Raw genomic sequence first — 18,378 nt, forward strand, 5'->3', positions numbered from 1 at the left:
AACATCCATACTGCAGAAAGATGGTGTGGCCAGGCAGTGTCTGAGATGTAGTGTTTTTAAAAAGACATTTCTGGATAATTGTCCTGAAGGATAGGTGTTCTTTACTTGAAATTGTTTACCCACTTTTGGAGCAAGGTACTCTCAGGTCAAAATTCACCTTTCCCACAAAAATAATTAAGAAAAAGATAGTTGTGTAAAGTTATGTGGGCACATTTTCGACCAATATGTGATATATAGCAAGGAGGAATACTTGTGCTAGGTACATCAGATGATGCTGGGGATTTCTCTTCATGTTTAATTTGAGGAATAAAATATTTGAAAGTCAGAAAAGCTCTAGTAACCACAAATTCCTTTTTTCTTTTTCTTTTTTTTTTTTTTTTTTTGAGACGGAGTCTTGTTCTGTCGCCCAGGCTGGAGTGCAGTGGAGCAATCTCGGCTCAATGCAAGCTCTGCCTCCCCGGTTCAAGCGATTCTCCTGCCTCAGCCTCCTGAGTAGCAGGAGGGCACCCACCACCATACCTGGCTAATTTTTTGTATTTTTAGTAGAGATGGGGTTTCACCATGTTAGCCAGGATGGTCTTGATCTCCTGACCTCGTGATCCGCCCGCCTTGGCCTAGTAACTGCAAATTCTTGGGCAAAATATTCAAGATAACCGGTCAAATTGGTTAAGTGGGGTAGATAGGGGAATCCGAATGGTTGTTTCACATCACATGGATGAAATAAGCAACTGATTGATTCTCTGTCAGACTTGTTGATTTCTTGACATGTTAGACACAGAATTAGATGATCTGGGACTCACAGAAGCTTGGGTTACATGATTCTTTAGGAAAATAAATGTGACAATAATACATGCAGGCTTTATGTTTTTTTTTTTTAAAGAAATCAAGCATGCACTACTATATACAAGTCTCGATATCCATGAATGGGAAATGTACCTTGCATTCATCTACTATGACAGAGTTGTGTGCAGCATAGACACATTGATTAGAGTTGCTTTCCCTGTGGTTCTTCATGTCATCATAAATGGATTGAGTCTTGGTCATTTCAATATCTTCATGCACTCGATGCTGGGAGTCAATGGTATCCAGCTCAGACTTGGAGAGGTGATAGACTATCCCAGCCCCAAAAGAGTCACCCACAACATTGACTGAAGTTCTCATCCTATCCCTGGGGACAAAGAACAGAAAAGGTTTGGTGAGGAAGCAGTATTATGTGGTAGTTGAGAGGTCAAGGTCTGGAGTCAGAGAGACGTAGGGTTGAGTACTGGCTCTACCTTTTCCCTCTGCCTGATTTGGGGCAAGTTACTTAACCTTCATGAGCCTTGACTTCCTTGTTTGTCAGTTGGAGATGATGCTTATACTTCTCACATCGGCTGTGTGAAAATTCAGTGAGATAATGTATGTAAAGTGCTTAGTAAAATGTCTGGCAAATGGTAAACACCAATAACCAGTAGCAAAAGGAAAGGAGGAGGAGGAAAGAAAAGATTAAAGAAAAATAATGCGTCCAAATCAGAACTAGTACACAGGCTCCAGATACACCTAGCTGAGTCCAGCAACCCCTCCTGATTTAAACTGTTCTGTTTTTGAAGACTCTACACTATCTCTGCTTATCTTACTTATTTGTTTTGCTGAAAAACTAACCATCTGTGAACTTTTTCATAGTAGAAAAGTCATTCTTTTTGTAAGAATGGGAACTAATAACCCTTCCTTTCTCCCTGCACCCGCTTCCCTCACAAACAGACACAGCTGTTAGATAAGAAATCCAGCCATAATTTTCTCATTGACCAATATGTGTTATGACTACTTGTCCTGAAAAAAACAAAATACTTTATCTTGCTCTACTAACCTAAAAAAATAAACCTTCCAGAATGTTTCTGGAATCAGGAAATGTTAAGAAAATCCTTCTCCCCGTCTTGAGTTTCAAGTTTTGACTTGAGAAAAGAATGGTTGATAACTCTCTTAGAAATTCAGTGCCAGGAAAGCTAATTAAATTCTTAAGAGTAAGTTTCCTCCTCTCATCCATAAGTTCAAGCCAAATCCGTGTGAAGAATACTTTTGGCCATGTTTACCAGATATCCAAAGTCTTAAAAGGAAGGATGCTGGAAAACCACAAAAAAAGTTAAAAAAATTAAAATGAAGGAGTTTACATAAAGATGCTGCTGAGACAGTCTTAGTCCAGGACATTCTAGCTTTCAATTCAAATAATATTAGTTCCAGGCAAAGCAGAAACTTTAATTTTTTCTTGGAACAAAGACTCTAAATAAATTCTAGTTGCTATTATCAAATATATTTCTTATTAGAGAATAATAAGGAAGCTGCACTAGGAAAAGTCAGGCCTGGCTCCTTTGCAAGGCCAGTTGTTTGCAAGGTATAAGCTGGTGGTCTTTCTAATTTCAACTAAGAAGAAAATGTGGAAAAAAATGTGATCAGAGCTGGGGTTTAACTCTCGTGGGCATCTCTCCATCTGAGAATGCTCTTGCGCCTCTTCTGCTTTGGAGAATCTGCCTCAGTGTGATCGGGTCTACATCTGAATGAAGACTGGGTCTTGAGGTCATCCACAAAATCGGGCACTTGGAATAACTACTAAGAAGCCCCAGTACATGGGTTTAGGAAGGAATACATGACAGTAGTTAAGAAAAAGCATGAACTTTAGAGGCAGCCTGATTCGGAATCAAATACCAATTTGTCCCTTGGCTGTTTGACAACCCTGATCACACTTGACATTTGAGAGCCTTAGTTGCCTCATTTATAAAATGAAAATAATAAAAATCTCCAATACATAAGGTTGTTGTGAAGATTAAATAAGATAACAAAGTGCTTACATGTTTCCGGACATTTCATAAGAACTCAAAGAAATTATTTATTCTATGATGTATGATTTTAATATTATTATAAATTGTATCAAGTCAATTCAAATATATTTGTGGCAACTTCTAGGTAGCTCATCCAAATATGGCTAGTTAAGCTACTATCTCCCCCTGAAAACATTAACCCTATTTAATAGCACAACAATTCCTATGGCAACGCTCCCAACTAACTAGCTGACCTATTTGTCCGTTATACAGTTGTGGTCTACTTTGGAGCTACTCCACTATACTTTCAATCCCTCCTGGAATGTATCCTGGGTCATATATCTGTGAAAGGAAAGTAAAAACTCCAGCCCCCAGTTTACCGTGTCAAATGGAAAAAAAAAAAAGCTGAAAGTTGAATCATGCAAGAAACTGCCTTTCCATCTGTTCCTAAGCAGATAGCTAATAGTTAAATATCTCCACAGGTAGCTACTCTATGTTCCCCTTATCTTATGTAAAGTGCCGATTTACTGAGGACAAGATAAATACATAATTGTCTATTGCCCTACCAGCTTCCTTTCCCTGGCAACATGTGGATTCAGTAAAGTGACCAGACTCTCCCTCTTTTTCCTCCAGTCTGCATTTCCCCTTTAAATACGGAAGCCCTCAAAATCATCTTTGGAGAAAAGTACAGGCTACAGACTGTTTCTGTGATTCTGTGTTTTTTTCTTCTGGGCATGTCTTTAACCTTTGAAAAATAAACTTCTAAATTGATTGAGACCTGACTCAGATACTTTTTAGTTTACATATACAATACCTTTGACCAATTGCAAAATTCCAAAGAATGCTGAGGTCTTCCAGAGCAATACTCTGAGTACCCATTGATCTCATAGCCCAGAATAATTTGTATTATTGGCAAAGAAAGAGACCAAAGGTAATGGTGGTGGTGGTAGTGATAATGATGATGACAGTTAAATTTATATCACACTTACTATGTGTAAGAATATAGTTTATAGGCTGGGCATGGTGGCTCATGCCTGTAATCGCAGCACTTTGGGAGGCTGAGACGGGCGGATCACCTGAGGTCAGGCATTTGAGAACAGCCTGGTTAACAATACAGTACTAAAAATACAAAATTAGCCAGGCATGGTGGTGTGCACCTATAATCCCAGATACTCAGGAGGCTGAGACAGGAGAATCGCTTGAACTGGGGAGGCAGAGGTTGCAGTAAGCCGAGATGGTGCCACTACACTCCAGTCTGGGCAAGAGCGAGACTCTGCCTCAAAAAAAAAAAAAAGAACATACTTTATAGATTCTACCTTATTAACCCTCACTATCACTCTGAAGAGGTACTATTATTCATATTTACTAGATGACAGAACTAAGGCCTGGAGAGCTTAGTGGCTTCCCAAAGTCTCATATCCTAGTAAAGTCATACAGCAAATGTGAACACAGACAGTACCATTCAGGAATCCACCATCTGCCACATGTTGAGAAGCACCATGGAACCACACAGCCTTGATTTTTAATCTAGCTCAGCCACTTACTAACTGTGTGATCTGGATGACTTACTGCTGTGATCTGAATGTTTGCATCCCCCCAAAATTCATATGATGAAACCTAATCATCTCCAAGGTGATGGTATTTGGAGATGGGACCATTGGGAGGTGATTAGGTCACATGCGTGGAGCCTTCATGAATTGGATCAGTGACCTCAGAAAAGAGGCCCAACAGAGACTCCTTGGCCCTTCTACCATGTGAGGCAGTGTGAAAACATAGCTGTCTATGAGGAAGCAGGCCCTCACCAGACACAGAATCTGCCAGTGCCTTGATCTTGGACTTCCAAGCCTCCACAGAACTGTAAGAAATAAATTTTTGTTGTTTATAAGCCACCTACCTGGTCTATAGTATTTTGTTATAGCAGTCTGAATGGACTAAGACACTTGCTCAACCACAATTTTTCTCATGTAGCCAAAATAACTATTAATACTTTGTAGAATTTGGGGAAGACAAATTCAGTTCCTAGCCCATAGTTGACACTCATTATGTGCTGGGTGCTACTGTGTTTGGGGATAACTCCACTCACAGACCGTGTTTTGAACAAAAGCACAAAATACTATGCTAAAGCGTTAATGACTTTTCCAGCTTAACAAATCCATTTCCACTCAAGTGGTTGATATAAGTTTACAAACGACGGCTTCTTCAACCCTTGACACCAAATCCTTGCTCTCCAGAAGCAGCCACTGAAGCAGCCAAGTTTTTGCAATAGGATTTCTGAGTACGTTTTCCCCACATTTTTTCTTTTTATCACCACATCTCTTCCATGCCATCACATCTCCTTGAATTTGAAAAAGAACTCTGGCCAATGAAATAGCCATCAGGACAGGAATGGATGGAAGACAGAGTTGTATAGAATAAAAGCAGACCGGCCGGATGCAGTGGCTCATGCCTGCAATCCCAGCACTTTGGGAGGCTGAGGTGGGTGGATTACTTGAGGTCAGGAGTGTGAGACCACCCCGGTCTCTACTAAACCCAGTCTCTACTAAAAATAGAAAAATTAGCCAGGTGTGGTGGTGCACGTCTGTAATCCCAGCTACTCAGGAGGCTGAGCTGGAGAATCGTTTGAGCCCGGTAGGCAGAGGCTGCTGTGAGTCAAGATTGTGCTGCTGCACTCCAGCCTGGCCATAGAGCAAGACTCTCTCTCAAAAATGAATGAATGAATATTTAAAAATGAATTTTTATAAAACAATAAAAACGGATTGATGCTTTTATTCTTTTGATGCAAAATCAAGATGCAAAGGGCCCTGGACCTTGGGTGAGAACAGTAACCCAGGTCTTCTGATTCCCACTTGAGCAAATCACTTTTCACCTGAGCAAGGGAATGAGGCTAATCCCAACCTCACAGGAGGTTGTATTAAATGGAATAAGAGAAATACTAGACATGCTTTAAGTACTCATTGTAGGTTACAGGCATACATGAGCAAGAAAATGTTCCTTTTCTTACACCTGTTAATAGCTAAGTAGAAAGAAGAAAACATCAGCTCTAATACTTTGAGTTCTTTGTTAGTGAATTTCTTTATTCAACAGATGTTTAATAAGCATCTTAGAGTGTGTAAGGGCACTATGCCAATTGCTTAGGCAGCAAAAATCCTTCTTAAACTCCCTTTTCCCCAAGAACCCACATACTGTTTATTTGTCTACCTCCTCCACTAGAGTGAGATAAATGTTCAAAAAGACTCCGGAGCCAAGATGGCCGAATAGGAACAGCTCTGGTCTACAGCTCCCAGCGTGAGCAACGCAGAAGACAGGTGATTTCTGCATTTCCATCTGAGGTACTGGGTTCATCTCACTAGGGAGGGCCAAACAGTGGGCACAGGACAGTCGGTGCAGCGCACCGTGCGCGAGCCTAAGCAGGGTGAGGCATTGCCTCACTCGGGAAGCGCAAGGGGTCAGGGAGTTCCCTTTCCTAGTCAAAGAAAGGAGTGACAGATGGCACCTGGAAAATCGGGTCACACCCACCCTAATACTGCGCTTTTCCAAAGGGCTTGGAAAACGGCACACCAGGAGATTGTGTCCCGCACCTGGCTCAGAGGGTCCTATGCCCATGGAGTCTCGCTGATTGCTAGCACAGCAGTCTGAGACCAAACTGCAAGGCAGCAGCGAGGCTGGGGGAGGGGCGCTCGCCATTGCCCATGCTTGTTTAGGTAAACAAAGCAGCCAGGAAGCTCGAACTGGGTGGAGCCCACCACAGCTCAAGGAGGCCTGCCTGCCTCTGCAGGCTTCACCTCTGGGGGCAGGGCACAGACAAACAAAAAGTCAGCAGTAACCTCTGCAGACTTAAATGTCCCTGTCTGACTGACAGCTTTGAAGAGAGTAGTGGTTCTCCCAGCACGCAGCTGGAGCCCCTGCAAAAACATGCCAAATTGTAAAGACCATCGAGGCTAGGAAGAAACTGCATCAACTAACAAGCAAAATAACCAACTAACATCATAATGACAGGATCAGATTCACACATAACAATATTAACTTTAAATGTAAATGGGCTAAATGCTCCAATTAAAAGACACAGACTGGCAAACTGGATAAGGAGTCAGGACCCATCAGTGTGCTGTATTCAGGAAACCCATCTCATGTGCAGAGACACACGCAGACTCAAAATAAAGGGATGGAGGAACATCTACCAAGCAAATGGAAAACAAAAAAAGACAGGGGTTGCAATCCTAGTCTCTGATAAAATAGCCTTTAAACCAACAAAGATCAAAAGAGACAAAGAAGGCCATTACATAATGGTAAGGGGATCAATTCAACAAGAAGAGCTAACTATCCTACATATATATGCACCCAATACAGGAGCACCCAGATTCATAAAGTAAGTCCTGAGTGACCTACAAAGAGACTTAGACTCCCACACAATAATAATGGGAGAGTTTAACACCCCACTGTCAACATTAGACAGATCAATGAGACAGAAAGTTAACAAGGATACCCAGGAATTGAACTCAGCTCTGCACCAAGTGGACCTAATAGACATCTACAGAACTCTCCACCCCAAATCAACAGAATATACATTTTTTTTTTCAGCACCACACCACACCTATTCCAAAATTGACCACATAGTTGGAAGTAAAGCTCTCCTCAGCAAATGTAAAACAACAGAAATTATAACAAACTGTCTCTCAGACCACAGTGCAATCAAACTAAAACTCAGGATTAAGAAACTCACTCAAAACCACTCAACTACATGGAAACTGAACAACCTGCTCCTGAATGACTACTGGGTACATAATGAAATGAAGGCAGAAATAAAGATATTCTTTGAAACCAACGAGAACAAAGACACAACATACCAGAATCTCTGGGACACATTCAAAGCAGTGTGTAGAGGGAAATTTATAGCACTAAATGCCCACAAGACAAAGCAGGAAAGATCCAAAATTGACACCCTAACATCACCATTAAAAGAACAAGAAAGGCAAGAGCAAACACATTCAAAAGCTAGCAGAAGGCAAGAAATAACGAAAATCAGAGCAGAACTGAAGGAAATAGAGACACAAAAACCCCTTCAAAAAATTAATGAATCCAGGAGCTGGTTTTTTGAAACGATCCACAAAATTGATAGACCACTAGCAAGACTAATAAGGAAGAAAAGAGAGAAGAATCAAATAGATGCAATAAAAAATGATAAAGGGGATATCACCACTGATCCCACATAAATACAATCTACCATCAGAGAATACTACAAACACCTCTATGCAAATAAACTAGAAAATCTAGAAGAAATGGATAAATTCCTCGACAAATACACCCTCCCAAGACTAAACCAGGAAGAAGTTGAATCTCTGAATAGACCAATAACAGGTTCTGAAATTGTGGCAATCATCAATAGCTTACCAACCAAAAAGAGTCCAGGACCTGATGGATTCACAGCCGAATTCTACCAGAGGTACAAGGAGGAACTGGTACCATTCCTTCTGAAACTATTCCAATCAATAGAAAAAGAAGGAATCCTCCCTAACACATTTTTTGAGGCCAGCATCATCCTAATACCAAAGCCTGGCAGAGACACAACAAAAAAAGAGAATTTCAGACCAATATCCTTGATGAACATTGACGCAAAATTCCTCAATAAAATACTGGCAAACCAAATCCAGCAGCACATCAAAAAGCTTATCCACCATGATCAAGTGGACTTCATCCCTGGGATGCAAGGTTGGTTCAACATACTCAAATAAATAAATGTAATCCAGCATATAAACAGAACCAAAGACAAAAACCACATGATTATCTCAATAGATGCAGAAAAGGCCTTTGACAAAATTCAAAAACCCTTCATGCTAAAAACTCTCAATAAATTAGGTATTGATGGGACGTATCTCAAAATAATAAGAGCTATCTATGACAAACCCACAGCCAATATCATACTGAATGGGCAAAAACTGGAAGCATTCCCTTTGAAAACTGGCACAAGACAGGGATGCCCTCTCTCACCACTCCTATTCAACATAGTGTTGGAAGTTCTGGCCAGGGCAATCAGGCAGGAGAAGGAAATAAAGGGTATTCAATTAGGCAAAGAGGAAGTCAAATTGTCCCTGTTCGCAGATGACATGATTGTATATCTAGAAAACCCCATTGTCTCAGCCCAAAATCTCCTGAAGCTGATAAGCAACTTCAGCAAAGTCTCAGGATACAAAATCAATGTACAAAAATCACAAGCATTCTTGTACACCAATAACAGACAAACAGAGAGCCAAATCATGAGTGAACTCCCATTCACAATTGCTTCAAAGAGAATAAAATACCTAGGAATCCAACTTACAAGGGATGTGAAGGACCTCTTCAAGGAGAACTACAAACCACTGCTCAATGAAATAAAAGAGGATACAAACAAATGGAAGAACATTCCATGCTCATGGGTAGGAAGAATCAATATCGTGAAAATGGCCATACTGCCCAAGGTAATTTATAGATTCAATGCCATCCCCATCAAGCTACCAATGACTTTCTTCACAGAATTGGAAAAAACTTTGGTTCATATGGAACCAAAAAAGAGCCTGCATCACCAAGTCAATCCTAAGCCAAAAGAACAAAGCTGGAGGCATCATGCTACCTGACTTCAAACTATACTGCAAGGCCACAGTAACCAAAACTGCATGGTACTGGTACCAAAACAGAGACATAGATCAAAGGAACAGAACAGAGCCCTCAGAAATAATGTTGCATATCTACAACTATCTGATCTTTGACAAACCTGACAAAAGCAAGCAATGGGAAAAGGATTCCCTATTTAATAAATGGTGCTGGGAAAACTGGCTAGCCATATGTAGAAAGCTGAAACTGGATCCCTTCCTTACACCTTATACAAAAATTAATTCAAGATGGATTAAAGAGTTAAATGTTAGACCTAAAACCATAAAAACCCTAGAAGAAAACCTAGGCAATACCATTCAGGACATAGGCATGGGCAAGGACTTCATGGCTAAAACACCAAAAGCAATGGCAACACAAGCCAAAATTGACAAATGGGATCTAATTAAACTAAAGAGCTTCTGCACAGCAAAAGAAAATACCATCAGAATGAACAGGCAACCTACAAAATGGGAGAAAATTTTCACAGCCTACTCATCTGACAAAGGGATAATATCCAGAATCTACAAATAACTCAAACAAATTTCCAAGAAAAAAACAAACAACCCCACCAAAAAGTGGGCAAAGGACACGAACAGACACTTCTCAAAAGAAGACATTTATGCAGCCAAAAAACACATGAAAAAATGCTCATCATCACTGGCCATCAGAGAAATGCAAATCAAAACCACAATGAGATACCATCTCACACCAATTAGAATGGCCATCATTAAAAAGTCAGGAAACAACAGGTGCTGGAGAGGATGTGGAGAAATAGGAACACTTTTACACTGTTGGTGGGACTGTAAACTAGTTCAACCATTGTGAAAGTCAGTGTGGCGATTCCTCAGGGATCTAGAACTAGAAATATCATTTGACCCAGCAATCCCATTACTGGGTATATACCCAAAGGACTATAAATCATGCTGCTATAAAGACACATGCACACGTATGTTTATTGTGGCACTATTCACAATAGCAAAGACTTGGAACCAACCCAAATGTCCAACAATGATAGACTGGATTAAGAAAATGTGGCACATATACACCATGGAATACTATGCAGTCATAAAAAATGATGAGTTCATGTCCTTTGTAGGGACATGGATGAAACTGGAAACCATCATTCTCAGTAAACTATCGCAAGGACAAAAAACCAAACACCACATATTCTCACTCATAGGTGGGAATTGAACAATGAGAACACATGGACACAGGAAGGGGAACATTACACTCCGGGGACTGTTGTGGGGTGGGGGAGGGGGGAGGGACAGCATTAGGAGATATACCTAATGCTAAATGACGAGTTAATGGGTGCAGCACACCAACATGGCACATAGATACATATGTAACAAACCTGCATGTTGTGCACATGTACCCTAAAACTTAAAGTATAATAATAATAATAATAATAATAATAAAAAGAAATGAGTACAGAGTGCTACAGGGTCATGTAGGTGGAACACTATCACACTTGGGTCATAAGAAAAGCTTTAAGTAGATGTGTCTTGAGTTGGGCCCTAAGGATAAGTCCAAAAAAATGAGATAGAAAGAGGAAAGAAGTAATATGCATGAAATCTAAGAGGTAGGAACACTTAGATGAATTCAGGATGGCTAACAAGTATAGTGAGAGATGCAGAAAGTAAGAATTAACCAAATCATGTATGGCCTTATCAGCCAAATTCAGGAGTTAGTCTTTATCCCAAGTGTAATGAAGAACCATTGAAAGAAAAGGTCATGTTTGTTACATTGTGAAGAATGAACTAAAAAAACATAAGCCTGAAAGAGTGAAATCCAGTCAGTGAGGATATGGTGGGTTTGGAGAAAGATGGATTTGAGCAAGACTCAGGAGACAGAATTACAGGACTTGAAGACTGATTGGTTATAGGGAATAAAAAAGAGTCAAAGATTCCTCTCAGGTTTCTGGTTTGGGCAACCAGTAGACAATGTAACCACATGTAGGGAGCATGGTCAGTTGGAGTGGGAAAGATTCTGGCTTTGGTTTGGACATGTTGAGGGTGAAGCATGTGACTGAGTTATGAGCAGATGCCCCACAGATGGCTGGTAATATGGACTGATGGTCAGGAGATGCATCTGCGATGCAGGTGATAATAGGACTCATCCCATAGAGATGGCTGAGGATGCCACAGAGGTGCTTAATTAACCCTTGGAGAGAATGCAGAGTGTAAAAAGCAGACAGTCTAGGCTGGAACACTAAGGTCAACCAACATTTAATGAATGGGCAAGATAAGAGCCTGCAAAAGTGAAAGGAAACTAGAAGAGTTTGGCATTTTGTAAGTAAATGGAAGTATGCTTCAAAATATGGGTGTGGCAAACAACCCTAATTATTATCTAGGGATCAGGTGAGATGAGGGTAAGAAGTTTCTTTGGGAGGCTGAGGTGGGTGGATCGTGAGGTCAGGTGTTTGAGACCAGCCTGGCCAGCATGGTGAAACCGCATCTCTACTAAAAATGCAAAAAATTAGCCAAGTGTGGTGTTGTGCACCTGTAATACCAGCTGCTCTGGAGGCTGAGGTGGGAGAATCGCTTGGGCCCGAGAGACGAAGGTTGCAGTGAGCCACGATAGCGCCACTGCACTCCAGCCTGGGCAACAGAGCGAGACTCCATCTAAAAAAAAAAAGATTCTTTTGGTTTTAATAACAAAGAGGTCACTATTGGCCTGGCAAGGGCAGTTTCAATACAGAGGTAGTGATAGAAGCCAGCTCACTACAGGTAAAAAATGGAATGTGAGGTGAAGAAATGGAGACATTATGTATAATCAGCTTATTCAAGATGATTGATTGAGAAAGGAAGGAGAGGAAATGGCAGATGGAAATGGAAAGGAGATAAAATTTTTGTTTTGTTTTAAGAGGTAGAATATTTGAACATGTTTAAATCAAAATGAGAAGAGGTTGGTGGAGAAGAAGTAACTGAAGATACAGAGAAGAGGGAATAATTGATGAAGTTAGGTTCCCAGAGAGATCAGAGAGGATGGAAGTCCAGAGTGGAGATAAAGGCCATTTCCTTTGGTGGAGGGACGGTACTCCACCAATACAGAAGGGAAGGAGTAAAAGGTAAGGTTATGAAGATAGGTTTCTAAGTGAGAAGGCAGAACATTAAAGGGGATCTGTGAAAAAGAAAGCGGTCAATTTGGATTAAACTAGAATACAGAGCCCTCTCATGCCAGGTTTCTCTGCTACAAGGCATTCTGGGAAGATTCCCAGGATGCCCAGCCAGGAGGTAGGTCATGGCTGCTCTGCATGGGTCTTCCTTTCTGAAAATGCTGCAAGGCAGAACACCCTTGAGGCTGCCAGGGGAATGTCTGACCATGAGGCTGCCAGGGGAATGTCTGACCAACTCTGGGGAAGTTTACCTCGGGCCCAAAGCAGGACATGGGAGTTTGTGGTTCATGTGTGGAAAGTTTCTCCACAGGCAGAGCTTCATTTTCTCTCACAATCATCCCTCACCACTCAGGAAATGCTGTCTTTCGTGTTGCCCTCAGGAGCTTTAAGGCTTGGTAAAAAACAACTTTTAGAGTGTGTGACGCCATCTTTGGGTCTGGACGCTGTGTGTCAGGACTGAAAGAAGGGGATGAAGATGAAAGCAGATCTTGCATTTTATGGGTTTTCTACAGATGACACGGCTATGCTTTAGAGGTCACCAGGAATCAAAAATGAGAGAGGGGCTTGACTGAGTTATTTCACACTGAGTCACTGGGTCTGGTTCACTGGAAGAAAAACAAGTACCAAGGTACTCTCTCTCATCTGCATCTCTCAGTCTAAATCCTGCAACAGGGAAATGTGAAATCGTCTGGAACTCCTGGTTTACAGAGAAGAACAGGGCTGAGGGAGCTGAGTCACCCACAATTCATCTGGTGTCTTGCGTTGGATTGAACCATATGAAATTGCCATTTATTTCCATACAAAAAGGTCAAATATTGGCAATTTCATATGGTTCAATATTGACAGAAACAAAACATAGCACCTGCCTCTCAGGATGCATGGTGCCAGGGGACTGTCTTTAGGGGCAGGTTGTGGAAGAAGGGTCACTTGAGGCCCCAAACCTGAGGAAGGCTGGCACAGCTCTGGGCATTCAAGGGCTAAAGTCACATGGGGTTAGGGAAGAAAAGGAGATCCACGTAAGCATTGGCTAAGAGCATGAAGTCCAGATACCAGCCTGGATGACACTCCCAGCTCAAGCAGAAAAGATTTCTTAGCGTGTCCTGCTCAGCTTTCTCATTCGTAACATATGGAGAGGGATACTCACCTGCAAGCATGTTGAGAAGATAATAACTGCTAACATGTATTGAGTGCCTGTCAACCAAGAGGTCCTCCACCAAGGATCTTTTATATAAAAGGCTTATATGACCCCGAAGAAGCTTCTCATTATATTACCATTTTTAGTCCAAGTGAAAAGGGGATCAGAGCATTCTCTCTATTATTCCTCCCTACATCTTATCCATTTCTTTTTGCACCTAGCAGGCTCCAGTGGGATTTCCTGACCCCACTACTAGACTATAAGCACTTCGAGGCCTGAGACTATGTTTCATTTACTTATGGCACAGGCTGGGCAGGGGAGAATGGGGAGGCTGGTATGTGGAAGGGGCAGGACCAGGATGGATTGTGAGTTTAAGACTTGAAAGCAGATTAGCACTAGAGACACAATTGGTTTTTGTTTAGTAAAACATCTGGTTGGATATTTTGGTGGTAAAAAGTCAGGATGCAGGCCATGATCTAGCAGGATGAGGAGAGAGGCACAGAGAGCTCAGATTACTTTACAGATGAAAAGGAGAGGGGTGTCCAGAGAGCTGGGGAAATATTCAAAGATGGAGAACAAGGAGGCCCAAGGGGAAATTCCCAGGGGTGGGGAATACTAAAAGATTTTTTAGAAAAGGAGATGCCTAACATTACATTTTTATTTTATTTCTGTGCTACCTGAAATTATTAACAGTGAAATAACACGAGATTTAACAGAAGATGAAGGGGAGAGGACTTCTTTTTCATTTTATTACTCTTTTGAACTTTGTCCTTCCCTTTTCTATGAACACGCATTTATTCTGTGATATATTCAAAAATGATTTTGCTGCGCAGAACTATAGCCTTGCCCCATCCCACCTTGATCTGCAATTATGCTGCCTCAAGTCAGAGACACTTTGGTGAGAGAGGAAAGGACTTCGTGGAAAAGGGGCCACATTCCATGGTGAGGTTGATGTAGACTGGAGATAAGATGTGAAAAAGAGAATTCAGTGGAAGTGGGAAATCAAAGCAAAAGACTAAGATAGACATAAGCCCCTAAAATCTTCAAAGAAACGGTTAATGTAGGAATTAGTTTTGTTTTGCACCAGCCACGAGTGGAGGGTAAGTCAGTTAGTTAAGTTTGTGTGTGTGTGTGTGTGTGTGCGCGCGCGCGCACGTGCATGTGTGTGTCTTAAATTTTTAAAACAGCAGAACTCAGATGAGCATGCTTGGAACACCCAAGGATATCTAGATCATCTGGGTGTGAACCCCAATTCAGCCAGTTGATATCCACTAAATTGGGATAAGTGACTTCTCTCTGAACCTGTTTTCTCAACTGTAAAACAGTGATAATACTATTAGCTGCTTCATAATCTGCTGTGACTTTCAAACGAGCCCATGTAAAGTACTTAGAACAATGTCTAACACTTAAGGAGCACTCACTAAGTATTAGCTATTTGTATCCTGTATCTTTTCAACCTATTTTTTTGAAAGGATGCATCAACTGTCAAGAGCTAACTCAAAAAAAAGTAGAGGTGCTCATATACCCACAATCAGAAACTCCTGTTGTCCTCCCCTGTCTCTAGTTCATTGCTTCTGGAAGGGAGAGTCCCTGGAGATTGCACCATCAGAATCACCTGGGAACTTGTTAGAAATGTCAATTCTCTAGCCCCACCTCAGATAAATCTCTGGGAGATTTTGGTGCATGCTCGAGTTTGAGAATGAATGCTCTATTCTCTCCAGAGAGGAATGCTAATGGGAGGAGTTTCAGAGCCCTCCTGGAGGGTAGAGGCTCTTTGAGGTCTTCCAAGTGCCATCTCAACTATATTCCCCAATTAGCACATGTGAGCCCAGAAAAGATCTCACCAGCAGAGTCTTACGTGAGAACTGGGCCATAGGTCCACTTGGATTTCACTTTATTTTGATTTTCCTTTTGCCACCTGTAGCCAGACACAGTTATTTATTACCTCTTCCTGGTATCGGCTCCCATTTACCACTCCACCCTCCGTCCTTCAGAGACACTGGGGTGTCAGCAAGGTCTCTTATAAATATCTGCCAAGGGCTCCTGACACAAAGGGCTTCCTGGACCCAGGGGAAGGTTCTGGTTTTAAACAGTCCCACCCATCCGGTGCTCTGGGACTCGGCATTTTTCAGGGCTCCAGAATCTTCGTTTTCACCATGACATTTACAGAGCAGCTAAGCCTGCCTGTTGAAAACCATCCAGGGCTTAGAGGGCAGTAACGAGGATGGCTGGTCTCCAGCAGTTGGCAAACACTGTGACACATTAAATGTCACTGTAGGCTTTGTTTGGTTTTAAACTGAAAAATTGCTAGAGTTATGAAAGCTTACAAACCTTGGCTAAAGAGGAAAAAAGTTTCCCCCTTTTCTTTTTCTCTGCTTTTCCTCCACAGACTACTTATCTAGGGAATGGCCAGTTGCACCCCATCTCATCTTAGCCCCCATCACCACTTACACACTAATGAGCACCCAACAGTCACAGAGCTCACAACCAAGAGCTAGTTTCCAGAACTCCTCTTGCTGGTGAGAAAGAATGTGCCACCATTACTAATTCAAAGCAGATCTGACCTAGCTACAAACGGCTACACACATTTTCCCAGGATCCTCTACCCTTCCTTTTTCTTTTCCTCTTAAAAGGAATGCTCGTGCTTATTTGTATACAAACATTCATCCCCAGCAGAATTCTACTCTAGGTCTTAAAACTAGAAGGGTACTCAAAGGCATTGAACCTAGACTCTTGCTTCCAACCTGATACGTTATTGCCCCGTTTTCCACATGATGTAGCTGAGGCTCAGAAAGTCACTTGCCCAAGGTCCTACAGATAGTAAGTGCAGAGCTCAGACCAAGGGCTCCTGCCTCTTAGACTCTCTTTCCCTTGATCACACTCCTCCCTCCATTTGAGATCAGAGCCCCAGAACTGGATAACAGCTCTTCATTTGCTCCTTTCTTCCCAGCTGCAGCCTAGGATAGGGTTTTCTCTTATATGATTTCATCAACATAGTTAATCCAAATGTATCATCATTTAAAAAAAAAAATTCAGCCAACTCCCTCCTGCTGACACACTTCAGCCCTGGAGTTAGGACGCTCTGCTTTCCTTTGCAAGTGTAAGCATGTGAGCACCTGCATGGGGTGATCTGGGAGGACCCGGCCCTCCTATTTCATTTGCTCACATTTAGGTCAGAAGTAGGTAGGGTTTTGAATGTTTCATGAAGTGACTCGCATCCAACAGGCTTGAAAACAAATGACTGCCAAGAAGGACCAGGACCCACAATGGCAGACCCACTGGGGCTGGAGGACTTGAATTCTAAGGGTGGCCAAGACCTTGATTGTACCCCATTTGTCCTCATTGAGTCTATTTGTTTTATTTTCATGCTGAGAGAAGAAAAAAATAGGTCAAAAATATTTCTCTTGTTAGCATGCAGAATCAGGTGTGTCTTAGTCTGTGCTGCTATAGCAAAATACTTGAGACTGGGTAATTTATAAAGAACAGAAATTTATTTCCTCAGAATTCTGGAGGTTGGGAAATCCAAGATCAAGAAACTGGTATCTGGTAAGGGCCTTCTTTCTGCATCGTGACATAGCAGAAGGCAGAAAGACGAAAAGAGGGCAAGAAGGGGCTCAACTCACCCTTTTATAATGCACCAACCCCACTCATGAGGGTGGAGCCTTCACAACATAATCACCTTTTAAAGGTCCCACCTCTTAATATTGTTACAATGGCAATTAAACATCAACATGAGTTTTGGACTGGACAAATATTCAAACCACAGCCCAATGGGTGGCCCTAATAAGTGTGTCTTCTCCAACCTTTCCAACTCTGGGCCTCTCTGCTTCTCCTCCCGACTGTTAGAACGCTCAGTACAAATTAGGAGGCTGTGTAGAGTTGGGTGAAGTGTCCTGACCTGGCCATACAAGCTCTGCTGTGCATCAGGCAAAAGACTCAACCCTTCTGATTCCCAGTTTTCTCATCTGGAAATACAGCATAGGGCACCTTAAGGATTAAATGGAGACAGATGTAAAGACATTGCAGTACCCACCAAATATCAGCCCCTTTTCCTCACCCCTGATCATATTAGTGCACTTTTTTCCACTCAAAGGCATTTGTATTATAATGGGGGGCAACCTCTATAATAATATTTTTTAAAAAGATGAATTTCTAATGGTGGTTTAAAGCCTTGGAAATAAGCCCAAGAAAAAAATGAGACAATATTGTTGCAGCAGGCGAGGGACCCTCAATGACAACAAGCATTGAAAAGACTTGAGAGGCAAAGAGTCAAGGGTTTAAGTAAGCAACAAGCCATAGTGAAAGCCAGCAGAACTTACATGACTTCCTTCGTCTTTCTTTTCATGTGGAAGGACCCTAATTACCACACAGCAACTATGTGGTTAAGAGTAGCTCACATTTACTGAGCTGCTACTATTTGCTCTGTCTCTAGATCACTGCCAATGTCTTTATTTCCCCTTTGTCCCCCTTCCATCCATGGACTACCCCATTCCTTTGTATCCTTCATCCCCTTCTCTCACAATCCTTCCCACCCATACACCACCATTGACTCTCAGCTGCCTTGTCTGAACAGATGTCATGAGAAAGGCTGTCCCTTGGGGCCAATATAGGACACACAGAACAACCAAGCTAGCAGGTAGGGACGCCACTACCACCTCCTGAGAGACTGGCAGAGACAGAGATGAGGCTATTTTGTTTGCTTGTTACCT

General features: G+C 41.9%; 1 protein-coding gene across 4 annotated transcripts in view; it reads right to left on the reverse strand.

Moving 5' to 3' along the window:
- SLC1A2 (solute carrier family 1 member 2) overlaps window positions 1-18,378 on the reverse strand; it is a 166,923-nt gene that overhangs the window by 13,393 nt on the left and 135,152 nt on the right. For all 4 annotated transcript variants that reach the window (XM_030794826.1, XM_030794827.1, XM_003254419.2 and 1 more), the window contains exon 10: window positions 937-1,168. In XM_030794826.1, coding sequence (XP_030650686.1) covers window positions 937-1,168 — 232 coding nt within the window. The remainder of the gene's footprint in view (window positions 1-936; window positions 1,169-18,378) is intronic.

The sequence above is a fragment of the Nomascus leucogenys genome, chromosome 15 (assembly GCF_006542625.1).
Source record: "Nomascus leucogenys isolate Asia chromosome 15, Asia_NLE_v1, whole genome shotgun sequence".
In the NCBI taxonomy this organism is placed as follows: Eukaryota; Metazoa; Chordata; class Mammalia; order Primates; family Hylobatidae; genus Nomascus; species Nomascus leucogenys.